The following is a 17,442-nucleotide window of genomic DNA, read 5'->3' as shown; positions in this document are numbered from 1 at the left end:
TTCCCCAGTACCTATGTAGAGCCAGGTGCACAAGGTAGCACAAGGTAGAACATGCTTATTCCTTTGCAGTGGCTAGAGGCCCTGGTGTGCCCATTCTAACTGCCCCCCCCATCATAAATAACTAAGTAAATAAATAATTTTAAAGAAAAAAAAAGAAATACTGTGATAAAATCATTTGAATCATTAGTGTTCCTAAAATCATATATTACCACTTATACTTCCAAAGCTACAAAACCTTAAGAAGGGAGATGTTTCTTTCCCATACAAATTTGGAATTAAAATAACTTCCAAGCTCAAATGCCAGACCTAGCATGTTTGTAAGACCACAAGTTAGAAGTAAATTTCCACTCAGTTGATGTAACTGAGGACACCGGGAAGCTTCCAGCCAATCTTCTATGGAAATTGATTAATCTGCAATACGTGAGATGCTAAAAGCAAATTATAAATAGAAGGTTCGAATAGATCTACAAATACAAGTAAAATACGCCCAAATAAGATTAGAGGCTTGGCCTGGAGAGGTGGCTCAGCACTTAAGGCACTTGCCGACAGAGCCTAACAAACCAATTCGGATTCCCCAGTACCCATATAAAGCCTGGTGCATAAAGTAGTGCATGCTACTGGAGTCAGATTGCAACAGCTGGAGGTTCTGGCATGCTCTATCTGTCAGTTTCTGTCTCTGTCTCTCTGTCTCTCTGTCTCTCTGTCTCTCTCTCTCTCTCTCTCTCTCTGTGCGTGTGTGTGTGTGTGTGTGTGTGTGTGTGTGTGTGTGTGTGTGTGCCTCTGTCTGTCTCTGTTTCCGCTTGCAAATAAATTTTTTAAAAATTAAAAGAAAACAACAACAACAAGCAATTATGACTTCCTCTCAACTTTCAAGCCAGATCTTGTCGCTCCTCAGCCAAAAACCCATCATTAGCTGTCACTTCACACAACATAAAAAGCTAAAGTCACTCAGCATGAGAACCAGAGTCCTTCTCAATGGACAACAAAAGACATGACTTTCTTTCTGCTTGCTTTTTAATCCAGTGATGCAGTCTTTGACTTGTTCCTCCTTTGCTTCAAATGATGTGCCCTGTGCCCAGATAATACACTCTCTACTCACTCCTTCAGGTCTGCTCTCATCCCACCTCTTCAAAGAAGCAATTGTCATTTCACATCATTTCCTGCCACTCTGTAACATTATTCTACCCAGAATCTAGAAAACTGCCTGGAAGTATTTGCTCAATAAGTAATTACTATATGGAAGAGCAAACAAAAAAATGTACTATTTTCTGTAATGTTTCCTCAGTTCCATTTATTTATGTAAGGGCTCATATACATATGTATAAAACTGATTTACCATTGCACTAAGTGTTTCTTCCCAATCAGGTCGTTCTCGAGGGTGAACATTTCTATGTAGTTCTGGAACAAAATCATCCTCTTCAGAATGTATTGAAGACTTCATTTTCCTAAAGATCAAAACATGAGAGATTTTATAAGAATTTACATTTCCATAAAAGAATTCTAATGATCACAATTCAAAGAGCAGGAGAAAAATTACATCTGATTTTAAGTTTAGTTAAAAGAACTTGAGTAACAAGCACTGATCCTTCTTTTCTACTCCAGCTTTCAGAAATCTATTCCAATAAACCAAGCTCCTGCCTGTTACTACAGGATATAACTTGATAATCTCCACAATAATTAGTATACAAGACCTGATGATAGATATTCAAGACAATGTGAAGCCTGAAGTGATCTGTAGCAGCCACTGTTTACTCTGCAGCGAAACCCAGAGAACTCTGCTGAGCATTAGGAACTCTTTGGGTTGAAGAAGAAATAAGGTATTTCCAGTTCCAATTTATGTCATCAAGTACATACAACTAGTACTCTCAATCAGAGCAATTATAAATACTGGCAAAGATATGTACCACTAATTATCTGAAGGAACTTCAGGACTTCTGAGACTGAGATCTTAAAGAAAAATCCTGCATTTAATCATTCCTCAGGTATAAAGATTTTTCCATATCAATTATTTTAAAAAAGCCTATGATCCTGTGAGCTGACGAGGTACAGAATGTAGGGTTAGGGTTCACCAAAGCTCATTGGGTGTCAGAAAATAAAATGGCTCTCACCACCCTAAAAAGACTTGGATAGAAAGGACCCAAAGTCTATGTAGAAATTCCCCTCAAATCATTAACTGGTTCCTAAGATTATAAGTATGTATTCAGAGACGCAAAAACAAACAAACAAAAATATTTACAAAAAAACTCAACTGAAGAGCTGAGGAGATATCTGAACAGTGTTAATGAGACCAAGGCTGACAAGTGAGCTCTGGTAAGATGGAGGAACTTTGGAAAGAACCCTGAGAGTCCACAAGAGCCATGTCTTAGGCCCAAAGATGAAAAAGCAATCAACAATCTCTAAAGAAGCCCAAGTGCTTAACAGAGTGCTTGTCAACTCCATGACAGATACACACACAAAATGGAGAAATAAACAATGAAAAATAAAGAAGTCTGACATATGTTTAAATTTAAGACTTAAAATAATGAAATCATAAGAGATAAAGCAAAAGAGAAACAAAATCAATGTTTTAAAAATGACTGAAAAATCATGTCAATCTACCAATTCAAAAAACTTCTACAAATATCAAGCAGAATTTTTCAAAAGCCAACTCTTTAAGTGTAAGCTCACTGTATTCAAACAACCAAAATCAACCTATAAGACAAATTCTTGAAAAATGTTCATACAATGAAAAAACTGACTTCAAAGAAACAATCAGGAGATGGAGGCAGGAGGATCAGAACTTGAAGGCCAAACATAAGAACATGATAATGAGAGAACTAAGATAAGAATACATGTGGCACTATAAAAATACTGAGACATTATGGACAATTTCATTTCAATGCACTTGAGTATTTACTTGAAATGAAAAATCTCATTCCTTGAAGAATTCAATAAAACTAAAAAGAAACCAAAAAAAAATTTATAGTATTATAGCCATTAAGTAAGTTAAATTTATAAGAAAACTTTAGGCCAAAGATTCACTGGCAAATTCAAACTCTTAAATAATAACTAAAATGTTTTCTATACATTCTTCCAGAGTATAATCAATACCTCTCAGTCCACTCAAGGAGGACAAACTAGCCATAGCTGACACAACCAAACAAAAGCTGACAAAAGCATCACTAGAAAAGAAACTAGCACAGACATCATGAACAAAGCTACAAAATCAAAACTTCTCAACAGAGGATTTAGAAATCAAACTCAGTAGAATATAAAAAGGAGAAAGTGAGACAGAGAGAAGTGAATTTTAATCCAAAATTCAAATTAGCTTAAATTTCTATAGCTCAGTCCCTATAACTGATCACACTATTGCAAGGATCTTAAAGGGATGTTATTTTAAAAGTGCAGCTAACATCATTATTAAAGCTAAAATCTGTCATTAGACAAGGTCTCTAGAAACACTGTATTTGAGATCCTACTTTGTTCTATTGGGGCACAGAGACCACCAACATACAAATTGGAAAGAAACTGCAATTCTAATTATTTGAAGATGACATGATGCATACTCAGATAATCTGGGAAAACTCTACAATTTGAAGTTATAACTTAGCAAGATTACGAGTTGTAAGGTCACTATGCATAACTAAAATATATTTATATATAAGAAAATATATGTACAATTATTTAAAGTGAAAATATATCCAATACAATACATAATTTTAATATAGTTCATAAAATAGGGTATCATAATACAGTTTTTGATGTCACTTGCACCCAATAAAATACATTCCATAGATGTTCAGCAACAGGTACAAAGCACATGGTATGGAATCTATTTACAGGAAGTCCAAGATCAACCAACCTTCTGAGAATGAGTAAGAGTGAGTTACTATGAACAAGGATACTGAGTAGGAGAGACAAGTTATCTTGATTAGGTTGTGCATATAAGCTTTAATTTTCTAAGCTGCATAATTGGTAGACTTTACTATATGCAAGTTCTACTTCCATGAAAGTATAAAATAAAAGTTTACTGGCAAACACTGTATTAATATAATAGATATAAAATATTTTTAGATGTAGTATCACATAATAATGAATCAACTTCATGAAAACTTAGTACCCATTTATGGGACTGACTCTTGTTCTCTGCTTTTAAAATTATGGACAAATCTTAGTCTTAAGGTACTTTATTACAGTTTTATATCTAACAGAAAGCCACAATACTAAGAATTACCAACTATGACATATAAAGAACCTAGTGCTGTGTGTTTTTACAAGTGTCTGTAAAATATCTTCAGACTTGAACCTGAATATATTCAAGCAAAAGGAAAGGGAAAAGATACTCCCCTAAAAGGAAGGCTATAGACCTAAACAACTTGGTACCTACACCAACAAAAACTACATAAATATTTGACATATACACTATCATATGAGATTCTTATTATCTTCTGAAAATGCATATTTGACTGCATAGAGCAGTTCAAGTGGACTCCTGTCTGAAGAAAAATGTTGCAGCCCAGAAAAGCCTGAGCCTGTTCCAGTCCCAGCATCTCTTCTTGATTCTTGGAGTAACTTTAACCCTCTCTGTTCTTGCTCCCAGTGCTTACCTCCACTTGCTCCTTGTGTCTTACCAAGTTTGGTTTGGCTAGTTGCCTCCAGTAAGTTATTTCACAACAGTCAATCTAACAGTGATTGGAAGACTGCCTTAAAGTCTGACCATTTGGTGATGCTTGGTAGATAAGAGGCAAGTAGATCAGAGACAGTGCAGACAATGAGAACTTAGTTTTGTTTTGTAGGTGGGTTGTAACTAAAACTTTATTGGAACATAGCTGTTTTTGTATTTATGCATTGTATATGGCAGCTGTAGATTTGTAAGCACAGAATTGAGTAGTTATGACAAAAACTGTGTGGCATGCATGTTTCAAATATTTTCTGTATGGCCTTGAAATAAAGAATAGCCAACCTTGCTGGGCATGGTGGCGCATGCCTTTAATCCCAGCACTTGGGAGGCAGAGGTAGGAGGATTGCCATGAGTTCAAGGCCACCCTGAGACTACAGAGTTAATTCCAGGTCAGCCTGGACCAGAGTGAGACCCTACCTCAAAAAACCAAAAAAAAAAAAAGAATAGCCAACCTCTGATCTAAACAATCAGCAAAATACTAAGTCAAGCCCTATAAGTAAGGTTTTGGTTGTGCTACTGTCATTTTAAATAGGTCTTAAAGATCCTTATTAGGATTAGTTCTGGCATTTTATCTTTTTAGTTTAGCACTGTTTCCTTCCATTATGTCTTCTAGCTTGTTTGATCGTTTGCTATGCTATGCTTTGTACTGTTTTGAAGAATAATACTAGAATATATGCTACATAGTCACTCTACATAGCAAATCAGTTTCCTAGAAGACACTGAATCTGGCATCCACATCATTTAGAGACTCAACAGATTAGATAACAAACATTAAGATTCTTCCTTGCTTGGTGTTCCCTTTAGCAGTTCCCTCTCAAAAGGTATGGGGAGGGATTTGAAATGCCTTAGCAATGCACCTACACTCTGAGGCTGCATATATGTAAAGAAACTGATCTCCCTCAAGCCTCTGAGGACTTATTTGCAGAGAATGAACCTTTTACGAAAAGGTATGGCCAAAGACCACTAAGTTTCAGGAAGACAATGGGATCCAAGGCTCTAGCAGCAATCTACTTCTCCCCATACAAGCAATCTACTTCTGTCCACACAAGTGTGTCCCCTACAAGTATGTCAATATAACCACTACTGGTAAGTGTTGCCCAATCTACGAAGCAAGGCAGACTTTTCTTTCTGGTCTCCCTCCCACCTTCCTTGCCGCTCCCCCCCCCCACTTCCAGGCGACCAGGAAATAATTAGCTTTGCTCCACAACAAACTTCCCACTATGTTATTCTGCACAGGCCTAAGCAATAGCCCCAAGGTATCATACTCTGAACCCTTTGAATTGTTTCTCTCAGGTACTTATCACAACACAGAAAACTGATTATAAAAAAAAAAATTCTATAAAGAAATTGAACTGGGGTTCTAAGGTATATGTACACACCACAGAGCTGCAAAGGTAATCTGAAATAGTGAGGGGGAAAGGAAGGCAACTATTTCACTTACTACTTAAAACCATCCTAAATTCTGTTCAGTCTGAACAAGTAACATGAATGTGAATAAAAGCAGTGTATCCAAGACAGAACCTAAATTTACTATATATACACTGCTGTTTGCATTTGTGTCTACATGGAGAAAACTAATGAATTTTGAAGATGACATGGAATCCATGGGCTAAGAAAGAAAGTTCAAGAAATACTTCCCATCACAATATCACAATGTAAAGAGAAATATATAAGAAAGGATTAAGGGACTCTAATAAGCAATGAATATAATACACTGGGGAAAATATTACAGATAGGAGAGAAGCAATAATTCAGTTAATAAGGATAAATAAATTTCTTCCTTAACCTTGTATGCCAATCTTAACAAAATATGTTCAAATATATGTAACTAAAGACAAAAAGAAGCTCTTATATTCACTCAAGACCAAAGAGTTAAGTTACCAACTACTAGAGTTTGGATGTGGAGTGTCAATCCACAAAGGACTGGGTGTTAAGGGCTTGGTCACCAGCCTATGGTCTACTTGGTAAGTAGGGGAACCTTTGGGAAGTAAAGCCTAGTTGAAGTAAGGTCTGAAAGCTGGCCCTCAAAGAGCATATTGACTTCCTAGTCTCTTGCTGTCTCCATGCTTCCTGGAGGGCAGAAGATAGCGGCCTTCTCTACCACACTCTCTCTGCCATGTGCCTTACCACAGGAACACACTAATGGCCCACTGACCATGAACTGGAACTTATGAAATTGGGACCCAAAATAAGCCCTTACTCCATTAAGGTTGATTTCCCTCTGAGATTAATTATAGCAGTGGACAACAGATTTGGTATTTGAGCTTATATGAGAACTCAGTGCCTATCATCCACAGAACTGATCAAAGCAAATACTAGATAAAACACTATGTAACAAATGTCCAGCAAAGGTGCATTAAGGCAGGACATCATAAAGAGGAAAGGAAGTAAAATGGAGAGATGGTGTTGCAGTTAAGGCGCTTGCCTGCAAAGTCTAAGGATCCATGTTCAACCCTCCAGATCCCATGTTAAGCCAGACGCACAAAGGTAAGGCAAGCTCAAAGTCACCACCCATTAGGTGGTGCGTGCATCTAGAGTTTGATTTCAGTGGCTGAGGCACTGGCATGCCAATTCTCTCTCTCTCTAAAAACAAACAAATAAATAATGAGGAGAGGAAGCAACAGCAAACACTAAGGGATGAGACATGCAAATAAATCTGTATGAACAAAAAATATTTTAAAAATTAACAATCTTGGATAAGGAGATGACACTGGTGGTTAAGGCTCCTGCTATGCAACAGTGACAATGTGAGTTAAGATCCTTAGAACCCACATAAAATGTGATATGGCAGCAATAGAACCTGTAATCCCAGAAGATAGGAGAATCTGCAGGAGCTCAAAGCCCAGCTAACATGTATATGCAGCAAATAGCTGAAACCCCTGTCTCAAACAAAATAAAGACAACCAAACTGTCCTCTGACCACCACATGTATGCCATGCCACATATATCCACACAAAAATGCATATATACATACCCACAAAGACTAAAAAAAGCTCAAGGTCATGAATGAGATTAAAGATACAGATAAATTCCAAAAGCATCATCTATGGGGAAGGAGGGAGGGACTTAAGAACTCAAGGAAGTCAAAGGATCTTGAAGATCATCAATAGGGAAGAAAGGGCAAAAGAGATAACTATGCCATGAAAACAGAATACCTGTATAGAACAATTTATTTGCATTAAATAATAATATCTGAACAAGAACAGGAAGAAAAAAACCATCAGTGAAAAGTAAACAGAAGAACTTTCAAAACTGAGTATCAGGGAAGGTTTACTTTGTTCTTGCTGAGCTAGCCATTTGTTATTTTATTTTAAAACCAAACAAAATGGGGCTGGAACGATGGCTTACTGGTTAAGGTACTTGCGTGCAAAGCCAATGGACCCAGGTTCAATTCCCCAGGACTCACATAAGCCAGATGCACAAGGTGGCACATGTGTCTGTAGTTCATCTGCAGTGGCTAAAGGCCCTGGCGTGCACATATTCTCATTCTCATTCCTCATTCATTCATATTCTCTCTCTCTCTCTCTTTCTTTCTCTGCCTCTTTCTCCAATAAGTAAATAAATAAAAATTTAAAAACCAACAAAAAATGACTTACACTTATGAAGAGATTTAAATCTATCCGAGCTTTAAATTATTAAGAATAGAAGTGAAATATACTGCTCAGGGGGAATATTTAAAAACTTTCCTCCACTCTTCACCAGTACTGGAAAGCAAAGCCAGGGAACTGTACATGCTAAGGCAAGCACTATACCACTGATCTAAAATCCCATACGAATTTTGCAACTAAATAAGCAACTTAATAACTAAGAACTGTGAAGCAGTTTTATATAGTTTATATACCTAAGGCTTCCTGCTACCCCTCTTCTTTTTCCTTTCAGGCCTTTTAAAAAGTATTTTTATTTTTATTTATTTATTTGAGAACGAGATACCGAAATAGACAGGGAGAGAGAGAGAGAGACAATGGGCACAATAGGGCCTCTAGCCACTGCAAACAAACTCGAGATGTGTGAGTCCCCTTATGCATCTGGCTCACGTGGGTCCTGGGGAATTGAACCAGAATCCTTTGGCCTTGCAGGCAAGCACCTAAACTGCTAAGCCATCTCTCCAGCCCCTCCTTTTAGGCCTTTTTGAGAAGAAAAGAAAAACAGGTATAAGAAAGACTCCATCCTAAAGGACTTAATTACTGAAATGTCAAGAAAGTCTTATATGAACATGCCTCATGGTTAAGACAAATTCATTTCACAAATTATAAAAACAAAAGCCAGGAGTGGTGGTGCACACCTTTAATCCCAGCACTTGGAAGGCAGAGGTAGGAGGATCACCATGAGTGCAAGGCCACCCTGAGACTACATAGTGAATTCCAGGTCAGCCTGGGCTAGAGTGAAACCCTACCTCAAAAAAAAGCAAAAAAAATTATAAAGTCAGATTAATAACTATACTCCAATATTATATAATTGTTTTGAAATTAAAAGATATACACATTGGATTCTGCTAATCACTTATAATAATGATAAAAATATGTAGGTAGAAGTTGTATTTAATGTTTAAAAAGCTACACTGAACCCCAAGCTATATCTTCAAAGTTAAAAAGGAACATAAATTACATTTCCTGACAAAACATACATCCTTTTGACATTTTGCATGACAGAATATTAAGGATGAAATGGCTGGGAAAATCTCATAGCATAACTGAGCATGAAGGTGAAGGAATTTGTAAATGTATTCATAGTCAAAGTGTAGTGCTATTTCTCCATACTTCCCAGTTCATGAAAACTGATTGGAAATCTCAAATAATTTCTTCAGGAAATGAAAGAAACAGCGTAAGCAGGACAAATTGAGTTCATGAGTTTCCAGGGACATTAGACATTTAAGTAAGTCTTTCTAATCTAAATGAAAAGCAAGAACATAGAAGAAATGATACCATTGTCCAGGCTCTTGGTCTGTGAAATTTTTCTAATTTCTGGCATCATTCCAAGTAAGGCAGAGACAGAATAAAGCATCAAGTATTAATTCCTATAAAGTTTAAAACCAATGAAGACATCCTCCAAAATTGATGTATGCTCATGATATCATCCAGCTTAACTTTGGAATTTTCTCTTCTCACTCGAAATCTAGTTCTTGTTGTCAAGCTGCTTTCTAAACACTTATGCTTATACCCATAGATTAGTGTGGCTCTCAATCAGAAAAGGTTTAAAAAAAAATTAAAATTAAGTGGGTGGTGAATACTGAAGAGTCCTAACAAGTCAGAGTGCTAAGAATAAAGGATTGTTGAGTCCCTTAAAGGCAAAAGGAACATCTCAGAAGAGTGGGAACAAAGAAGTTAAGAGCCAGAGAATGGAGGCTGGAGGGATGGCTTAGTAGTTCAGGTGCTTGCCTGCAAAGCCTAAGGACCCAGGTTCTATTCCTCAGTACCCACATAAGCTAGATGCACAAGGTAGTGCATGCATCTGGAGTTTGTTTGCACCGGCAGGAGGCTGTGGTCACCCATTTCTCTCCCTCTCTCTCTCTCAGTACCTCTTCTCTCTCTTTCTCTCCCAAATAAACAAAATACATTTTAAAAGTATTAAAATTTAAAGAAAAAAGCCAAAGAATGGGGAGGTAAGATCTGCAATGCTGTCGTTTGGACACAACATGGCACTGGCACTCATGAACTCACAGCAGCTATGGTTTGTTGAGCAAGACCTGTACTAAATTGAGCCCATCAACATTCTACCATGAATGGAACTGAATCTCCCTGAGGAGCTATTAAGACTAATGGCTGTATGGAGAGGAGGAGTCATTTTCTTCAGCAGTGTGGCCATTGGTAAGTTGCTGATGACACAATTTACCCCTCCCCATGCTCATGAAAGCATTCCTAATTAAATTCAGTGGTCACAGAAAGAAGGAAGGAAGGAAGGAAGGGAGGGAGGGAGGGAGGGAGGGAGGGAGGGAGGGAGGGAGGGAAGGGGGGAAAAGAAAAGAAAAGAAAAGAAAAGAAAAGAAAAGAAAAGAAAAGAAAAGAAAAGAAAAGAAAAGAAAAGAAAAGAAAAGAAAAGAAAAGAAAAGAAAGAGAAGGACATGTGAGAGACAAAAAAGTGAGACAAAGACAAATACACAGCCAGACAGACAAGACAGGAAAGTTGGACAGGGAATAAGATGGGTCCAAGAAAGGATTTTAGGAGTAGGAGGGGAATAAAGGAGGACAATGGGGAAATGAATATGATCAAAATATATTATGTATGTACAAAATTTTCAAAAAATTATGTTTTAATTATTTTTGAAAATCTATTATCTTAAATGCAGGTACAAGTGAAAATGTGCTTGTAGAATTTGAACATCTATAGATAAAAGGTATATAAATTAAATCAATATACAATGTCCTACTTGCCAGGTTGTCTATCTACCAATTATTGGGTATTTATTAGGCATTAGGTATTAAGATATTAGGGAGACTAAGCCAAGTTTTTATTTTATTTTATTTTATTTTATTTTATTTTATTTTATTTTATTTTATTTTATTTTATTTTATTATTTCCTTGATAGAGAAAGGAGAAAGAGAGAGAAGAATGGGCATTCCAAGACCTCCAGCCGCTGCCAACAAATTCCAAATGCAGGCTCCACCTTGTGCATCTTTCTTACGTGGGTACAAGGAAACTGAATTTGGGTCTGTAGGCTTCTCAGGCAAGTGCTAAACCTTCTCTCAAGCCTAATTTGTTTTTTGATTTTTTTTTTTTTTTTTTTGAAGCAGGGTCTCATCATGTAGCCCAAGCTGTCCCCTTCACTCAAAATACTGCTGCCTCACCCTCTCAAGTGCTGGAATTGCAGGACTGTTCTACCATTCCTGGCTCAAGATTCTATCATAAATATTTCTACTTTCAAGTGCCAAACACCTAGACCCTTTAACAATGGTGAGTCTATCATGATGCCAAGGTATGCCAGGGGTCACATCTTTAGAAGGTCAAAATTGGTTTCCTAAAAGTGTATACCACCTTAGTGTTTAGCTACAAACCTATACTTTCCTTGGTCACAATGTCTCAAAGAAGGAATTTCTTTACTTAGTAAATAGTAGCAATCGGCAGCAATCAGTTACTGGTTGCAGTCAGGTTCATATTGCTGGTAAAACAAACAAACAAACAAACAAACAAACAAAATATTAAGAGCAGGTTGGGGAAAAAAAGGTTTATTTTGGCATATAGGCTCGAGGGGAAGCTCCACGTTGGCAGGGGAAAATGATGGCATGCGCAAAGGTTGGACATCACCCCCTGGCCAAAATAAGGTGGATAATTGCAACAGGAGAGTATGCCAAATACTGGCAAGGGGAAACTGGCTATAACACCCAAAAGCTAACCCCCAACAATACACTGCCTCCAGAAGGCGTTAATTCTCAAATCTCCATCAGTTAGGAACCTAGCATTCAGAACACATAAGTTTATGGAGGACACCTGAATCAAACCCACAGTTACACTTGAGTTTAACTTTTTACTGTGCCGTAACAATGTGGAATACAGAGCTCTTTGACCAAAAAATTGAAAACGTAATGCCTGTTTCATAGGATTGATAGGTAATTAACAGCCATACTAGGTGTGTGTGTGTGTGTGGTGTGTGTGTGTGTGTTTAGTCTGAACACTTCATGTAACAACTCCTAAGTATCTTTTTGTTTAAAAGGATTAAAATACTATGTTTTAATTTTATTACTTACTTCTCTTCCTGTTTACAGAAAGATCTGTATAACGATCTCTAAGGACTACTGTATTGTAAGGACTGTATGGACATCTCAAAAGTCTAAGAACTATTTTCCTAGTCTAAGAGTAAGGTGCCCTTCTCAAGCAGATGGTGAATATAACCAATGCAGGATGATTTCACTCCCCTAGCCATGGGGCCTTCTGCAAATGACATGCTGCTACTTTTTTAACAGTTAGTTTAAAGCCTATATTAAAAGCTATTTAAAGAGAAGAACAGTACACACTCTTTTTTAAAATTTATTTACTTATTTGAGGGAGGGGGCTGGTAGAGACAGAAAGAGAGAATGGGCATATCAAGGCCTCCAGCTATTGCAAACGAACTCCAGATGCATGCACCACCTTGTGCATCTGACTTACATGGGTACTGGGGAATTGAACCTGGGTCCTTAGACTTCACAGGAAAGTGCCTTAACGGTTAAGCCATCTCTCCAGGCCAGTACAAACTCTTTTGCTACATCTCATTGAGTGTGTGTGTGTGTGTGTGTGTGTGTGTGTAAGAGAGAGAGAGAGGGAGAGAGAGAGAGAGAGAGGCAGAGAATAGAAAGGTAATCAACAGAGCAGTTTAGATTCCTGTGTTTTAGCACACTTTTAAAAGAAAAAACAATAAAATTTTGGTATATATTTAATTGTAAAATTGATTTTATAAAAATAGTTCTCATACAACACAGATTACTACTTGGTCCTCCCAAGTTTCAGTAGCAACTCAAGTTATCCAACCCTTTACCTTCCACACCCACACACATTTTTCTGCTGAGCATTTCAGCAGGAACATGCTGGAGATGTTGTCAAAGCTCTTTGCTGACACACTTCCTCATGCCTTCCTGCTGAATGGGTGAGAAACACTATGTGAAACTGAGACATAATTACCCACATTTTTATGGCAATTGTAAATAAAATGATATCAAATCACAAAGGTATATTTGGTTTGGAAGAATTATGATGATAGGTAAGAAATACAATTGTAAAGAAAAAAGAAATGTCCTATGGTGTTTTACAACTCACTCAGTTTTTCACATAGATTTACTGTCACATATTTCCCAAGAAAAAGGGGTTCAGCCTTGCTTTCAAATGTCAAAGAAAAAAAACATATCAAAAGAAGATACCACAGAAATTCCAACTACCTAACAAATCAAGGATTACATTTTTAAAGCATCAACAAATTCAGTACCAAGCCACTTCTTCCCAAAAATACTACAAAATAACTTATACAATTTTAATAAAGTCGGTTTTAATACAAATAAAACAAATATTACACAATAGTGTCATATTAAAAACTAAAGAATAATTTACCATAAGCATACCTTGAGAGAGATGAGACAGGCATATCAGAAAGACTAAAGGAAATTCCAGGGGGATAAGAAAGTTAAAACAATTAAAAAAGAATGGTATGCTAATAAAAGTTCATTTCTTTACTTTAACCATTAAATTTTTGATACTGTTCTTCTTTGTTTTAATCCCTAATTAACAAATTCACTGTGGGTTACCAGGAGTTTCTTGTGTATGCAAGAAGTAGAAGTCCAGGAGTTGGTGAGGGCATAACATTAAAGTAGACTTATAACACACCCACCAAGGCTCAGGGATCATTGCAGAAGGAGTAGAAAGACTTTAAGAGCACAGGTTGGGAACGAGTATGCAGATGCATTACCCTCTCCCACCAATGACTGACTGCTGCTCTTACAACTCATAACCCACAACCCCACGGTGAATACCAGTAACCCCACTGAGGAGGGAAAAAGGAAAAACACATGATATGTCCATACTACGCTTCTAATTAATAAAATGAAAGAGTGCCTTGTGTTCCTTTTTTTTTAAACTAAGATTTTAAAACTAAACTCTGCAGATCAAAAAAAAAAAAAAGCTTTTAACTTGAAAGAGATAGAGAGGTTCTGAACATAACATAAAGATAGAACCTGATGAAAATGATATGTTCACGTACCCAAGTACTCATAGGTAAAATTATAGGAGATGTTTAATTGCACATGTGGGTGGCAATGATAACATGTAGCTCAAGAGATTTTGTTTTGTAACATCTATGAAGGTATTAAGATCATAAACCTGTAGGAAAAATTGGATTAAGGCTTCCTGAATTCTATCTATAACAATACAACAGAATTAAATACTAACAGTTTCTTCAAACTGGCAAAACCTCCTTCTAAACCAATCCCACTGGTCTTGAGAGCTGCTTAACCAGGAGCCATTCTCCAAAAGCCTCAACTATTAAGATACTACAAGCGATTCAAAAGCCCAGAAAGACATGAGAATGAATGAGGAGGTAGGATGGCAGGTCAGAAACAAGAAGACAGATCAAAGCCACAAAAATAACTGATTTGAACTTAATCAAAATGTTTCATACATATGGACAAAGCAATAAATTCACACAGGTATGCATACACACACACACACATACATACACACACACACACACACACACACACACACACACACACGCATGCACATACTCTCCAGAAAACATTCTAAGAAAAAGAAGGTATTTTAAGTATATCAGATACAAATTTAGATCAAATCAGACACAGGCAGGGTAGTAGTTCACTGTGAGTCTACCTGAAATTCCTGAAATACTACTACAAAACCTGTCTAACACCTTGTCAGAACAAGTCATTGAAAATACATTTTACAAGCTCAAGGCAAGTTGTGGAATGAAGAATGCTAGACCCAACTCGAAACTTGCCCCACAGAAAAGAAAGATTTAATGGGGAAGAAACAGAAATGGAGAGGATGGGAAAAGAGAGGAAAAGCAGGAAAAAGGATTTAAAGCAAGAGAAATCCTAAATTACCTGAAATTCTCTTTCCTTTCTTCTTCACCATCAGTCAGCTCAGCTAAAACTTCAGAATCCATCCAAAAGACACTGTCATCCCCCAAAGTGCTACTCTCACTTTCTGTCTCCATCTTGTACTGTAAGATCCCCAAGGCATGGGACCGTGAGCACTGATGCCAGAGTCGCTGAGCTCTACTGGTGCACTCTCAGGTGTGTGGCTGCTCTAACACTGGGAGGTGATGGTGCTGGTTTCATTTCAGCAGAGGAGACAGGAAATCCCAGGTAACACACTCAGGGCATCTGACTGCACACCTGTCATACCTCAGACCCTCCCACTGCCTTAGGCTCTATGACCTACATAACTCAAACCAGAGTGCAAATTAAGGTGATTTTCACTAATTATCCAGTTTTAATAATTATTTGTTTCTTCTCATTTTGTATTGTCTTGTTATCTCAGACTTAAAAAAGGTAAGCAGAAAGCCAGGCATGGTGGTGCACGTCTTTAATCCCAGCACTCAGGAGGCAGAGGTAGGAGGATCACCATGAGTTTGAGGCCACCCTGAGACTCCATAGTGAATTCCAGGTCAGCCTGGGCTAGAGTGAGACCCTACCTTGAAAAAAACAAACATAAAAATAAAAGATAAACAGAAAACTATGTAGGATAACTACACATAAAGGTATTCTGAGCCAGGCGCAGTGAAAGGCACTGTTACAAACCTCAGAGTTAAGGAGGATCCAGGTTAACCAAAAAGATATGCACTGTCTGGGGACCCAACCAGCTTCATACCTTCTAATGTTACACTAGTCTTTCCTTCCTCTCAGAGGTTAATTACCAAGTGCACCTTTTGTCAAATGACAAGAGAAAAAAAATCAAGCCTGTACAAGGCCTATTAAAGAAACAAATGTGACAATTATGTCAAATAACAGCATGAAAAGTAGAACTCGGGGAATGGCTCAAAGTGCATGCCATGCAGATATAAGTACCTGAGTTCAGATCCATAGATCCTACAGTATCCCAAACCCCATGTAAAAGCCAGCATGCCTGTAGTTAGATGAAGGCAGACACAGGAGAGCCTTCCAGAAGCTCAAAGGCAACTAACCTGGTGAATGAATCAGTGAACAATAAGAGACCTTGTCTCAAAAATAAGATGTGGGCTGGAGAGATGGATGGAGTGGTTAAGGTACTTGCCTGCGATGCTTAACAACCCATGTTTGATCCTCCAGTTCCCACATAATTCAGATGCACAAAGTGGTGCATTCATCTAGAGTTGGTTTCAATAGCTAGATGCCTTGGTGGACCCATTCTTTCCCTCCCCCCCAAAACAAATAAATAAATACAATATTTATTTTTTTAAATGTAGTGGAAAGTGAGAACCAACATCTGAATGTTGTCCTTTGACTTCCACACATGTGTCTGGGCACACGAGGGCCCACACATACACACATGAACACACGCACTCAAGACATCCATGTAGGCAATGAGATGACTATTAGTAAATAAACAGAGAGGACAGCATCTATGGTATGGTCACCACAAATGTTACTGAGAAAACAGCCCCTCTGGTGCAAACCACTTCATGTCACACCATCGTGGTTACTGATCTTCTGTTTTAATCTTGTTTTTAAATTTGATACTTTAAAAATTTTTTAATTTGTGTACTTGCTAAAAACTAAAATTTTGTTATCAATCCTGGGAATAAATTTAGAAAATAAATGTTCTTGACATTAGGAGATCTGGAAAGTTTCCCAAACATTTTATACTTAATATAAAATATTCTTAATAGTTTCTACTCAAGACAAATTCATAGTAAATGTGAATAATCACTTCAAAAATTAAAGGACCACTGAAAGCTAACAAATTCTTTATCATCTTCCCAAAAAATCCTCAGAGAATTAAATCTGATGCCTTCTTCGCTCTGTCCATTAAAATAAATGCCCAAGAGATCACAAGTTTAAAATAATAAAAATTAACCACAAGACACTATCATGGGGAAGCATCTCCCAATAATCTCAGAGAAGAAGAGTTCTGAGTATAACCTTATAGAGTTCTAACTATAATTGTATGAAGTCCTAAAATCATAAAACACCAACAGATCTCATTGTATATAAATAAAGATTTTAAATCTCCCACAGCAATCAGAAAACAAAAGCAAAGCCAACCTGCAAACAAAATGGCAAAAACAGAACCTATTACATCTAATATTTTAAAATACATACAAGGATGCTGGGCATGGTGGTGCATGCTTTTAATCCCAGGACTCGGGAGGCAGAGGTAGGAGGACT

At 37.3% G+C, this 17,442-nt stretch overlaps 1 protein-coding gene across 3 annotated transcripts in view; it reads right to left on the bottom strand.

Annotated features, from left to right (window-relative positions):
* Window positions 1-17,442, bottom strand: part of Arhgap32 (Rho GTPase activating protein 32) — a 340,655-nt gene that overhangs the window by 220,637 nt on the left and 102,576 nt on the right. For all 3 annotated transcript variants that reach the window (XM_045146281.1, XM_045146280.1, XM_004665482.3), the window contains one exon: window positions 1,337-1,445. In XM_045146281.1, coding sequence (XP_045002216.1) covers window positions 1,337-1,441 — 105 coding nt within the window. In that variant the 5' untranslated portion in view covers window positions 1,442-1,445. Of the gene's footprint in view, window positions 1-1,336; window positions 1,446-17,442 lie in introns of those variants that run through there.

This window comes from Jaculus jaculus, chromosome 3 (genome assembly GCF_020740685.1).
Source record: "Jaculus jaculus isolate mJacJac1 chromosome 3, mJacJac1.mat.Y.cur, whole genome shotgun sequence".
NCBI lineage: Eukaryota > Metazoa > Chordata > Mammalia > Rodentia > Dipodidae > Jaculus > Jaculus jaculus.
This window is presented reverse-complemented; position numbering and strand designations above follow the sequence as displayed.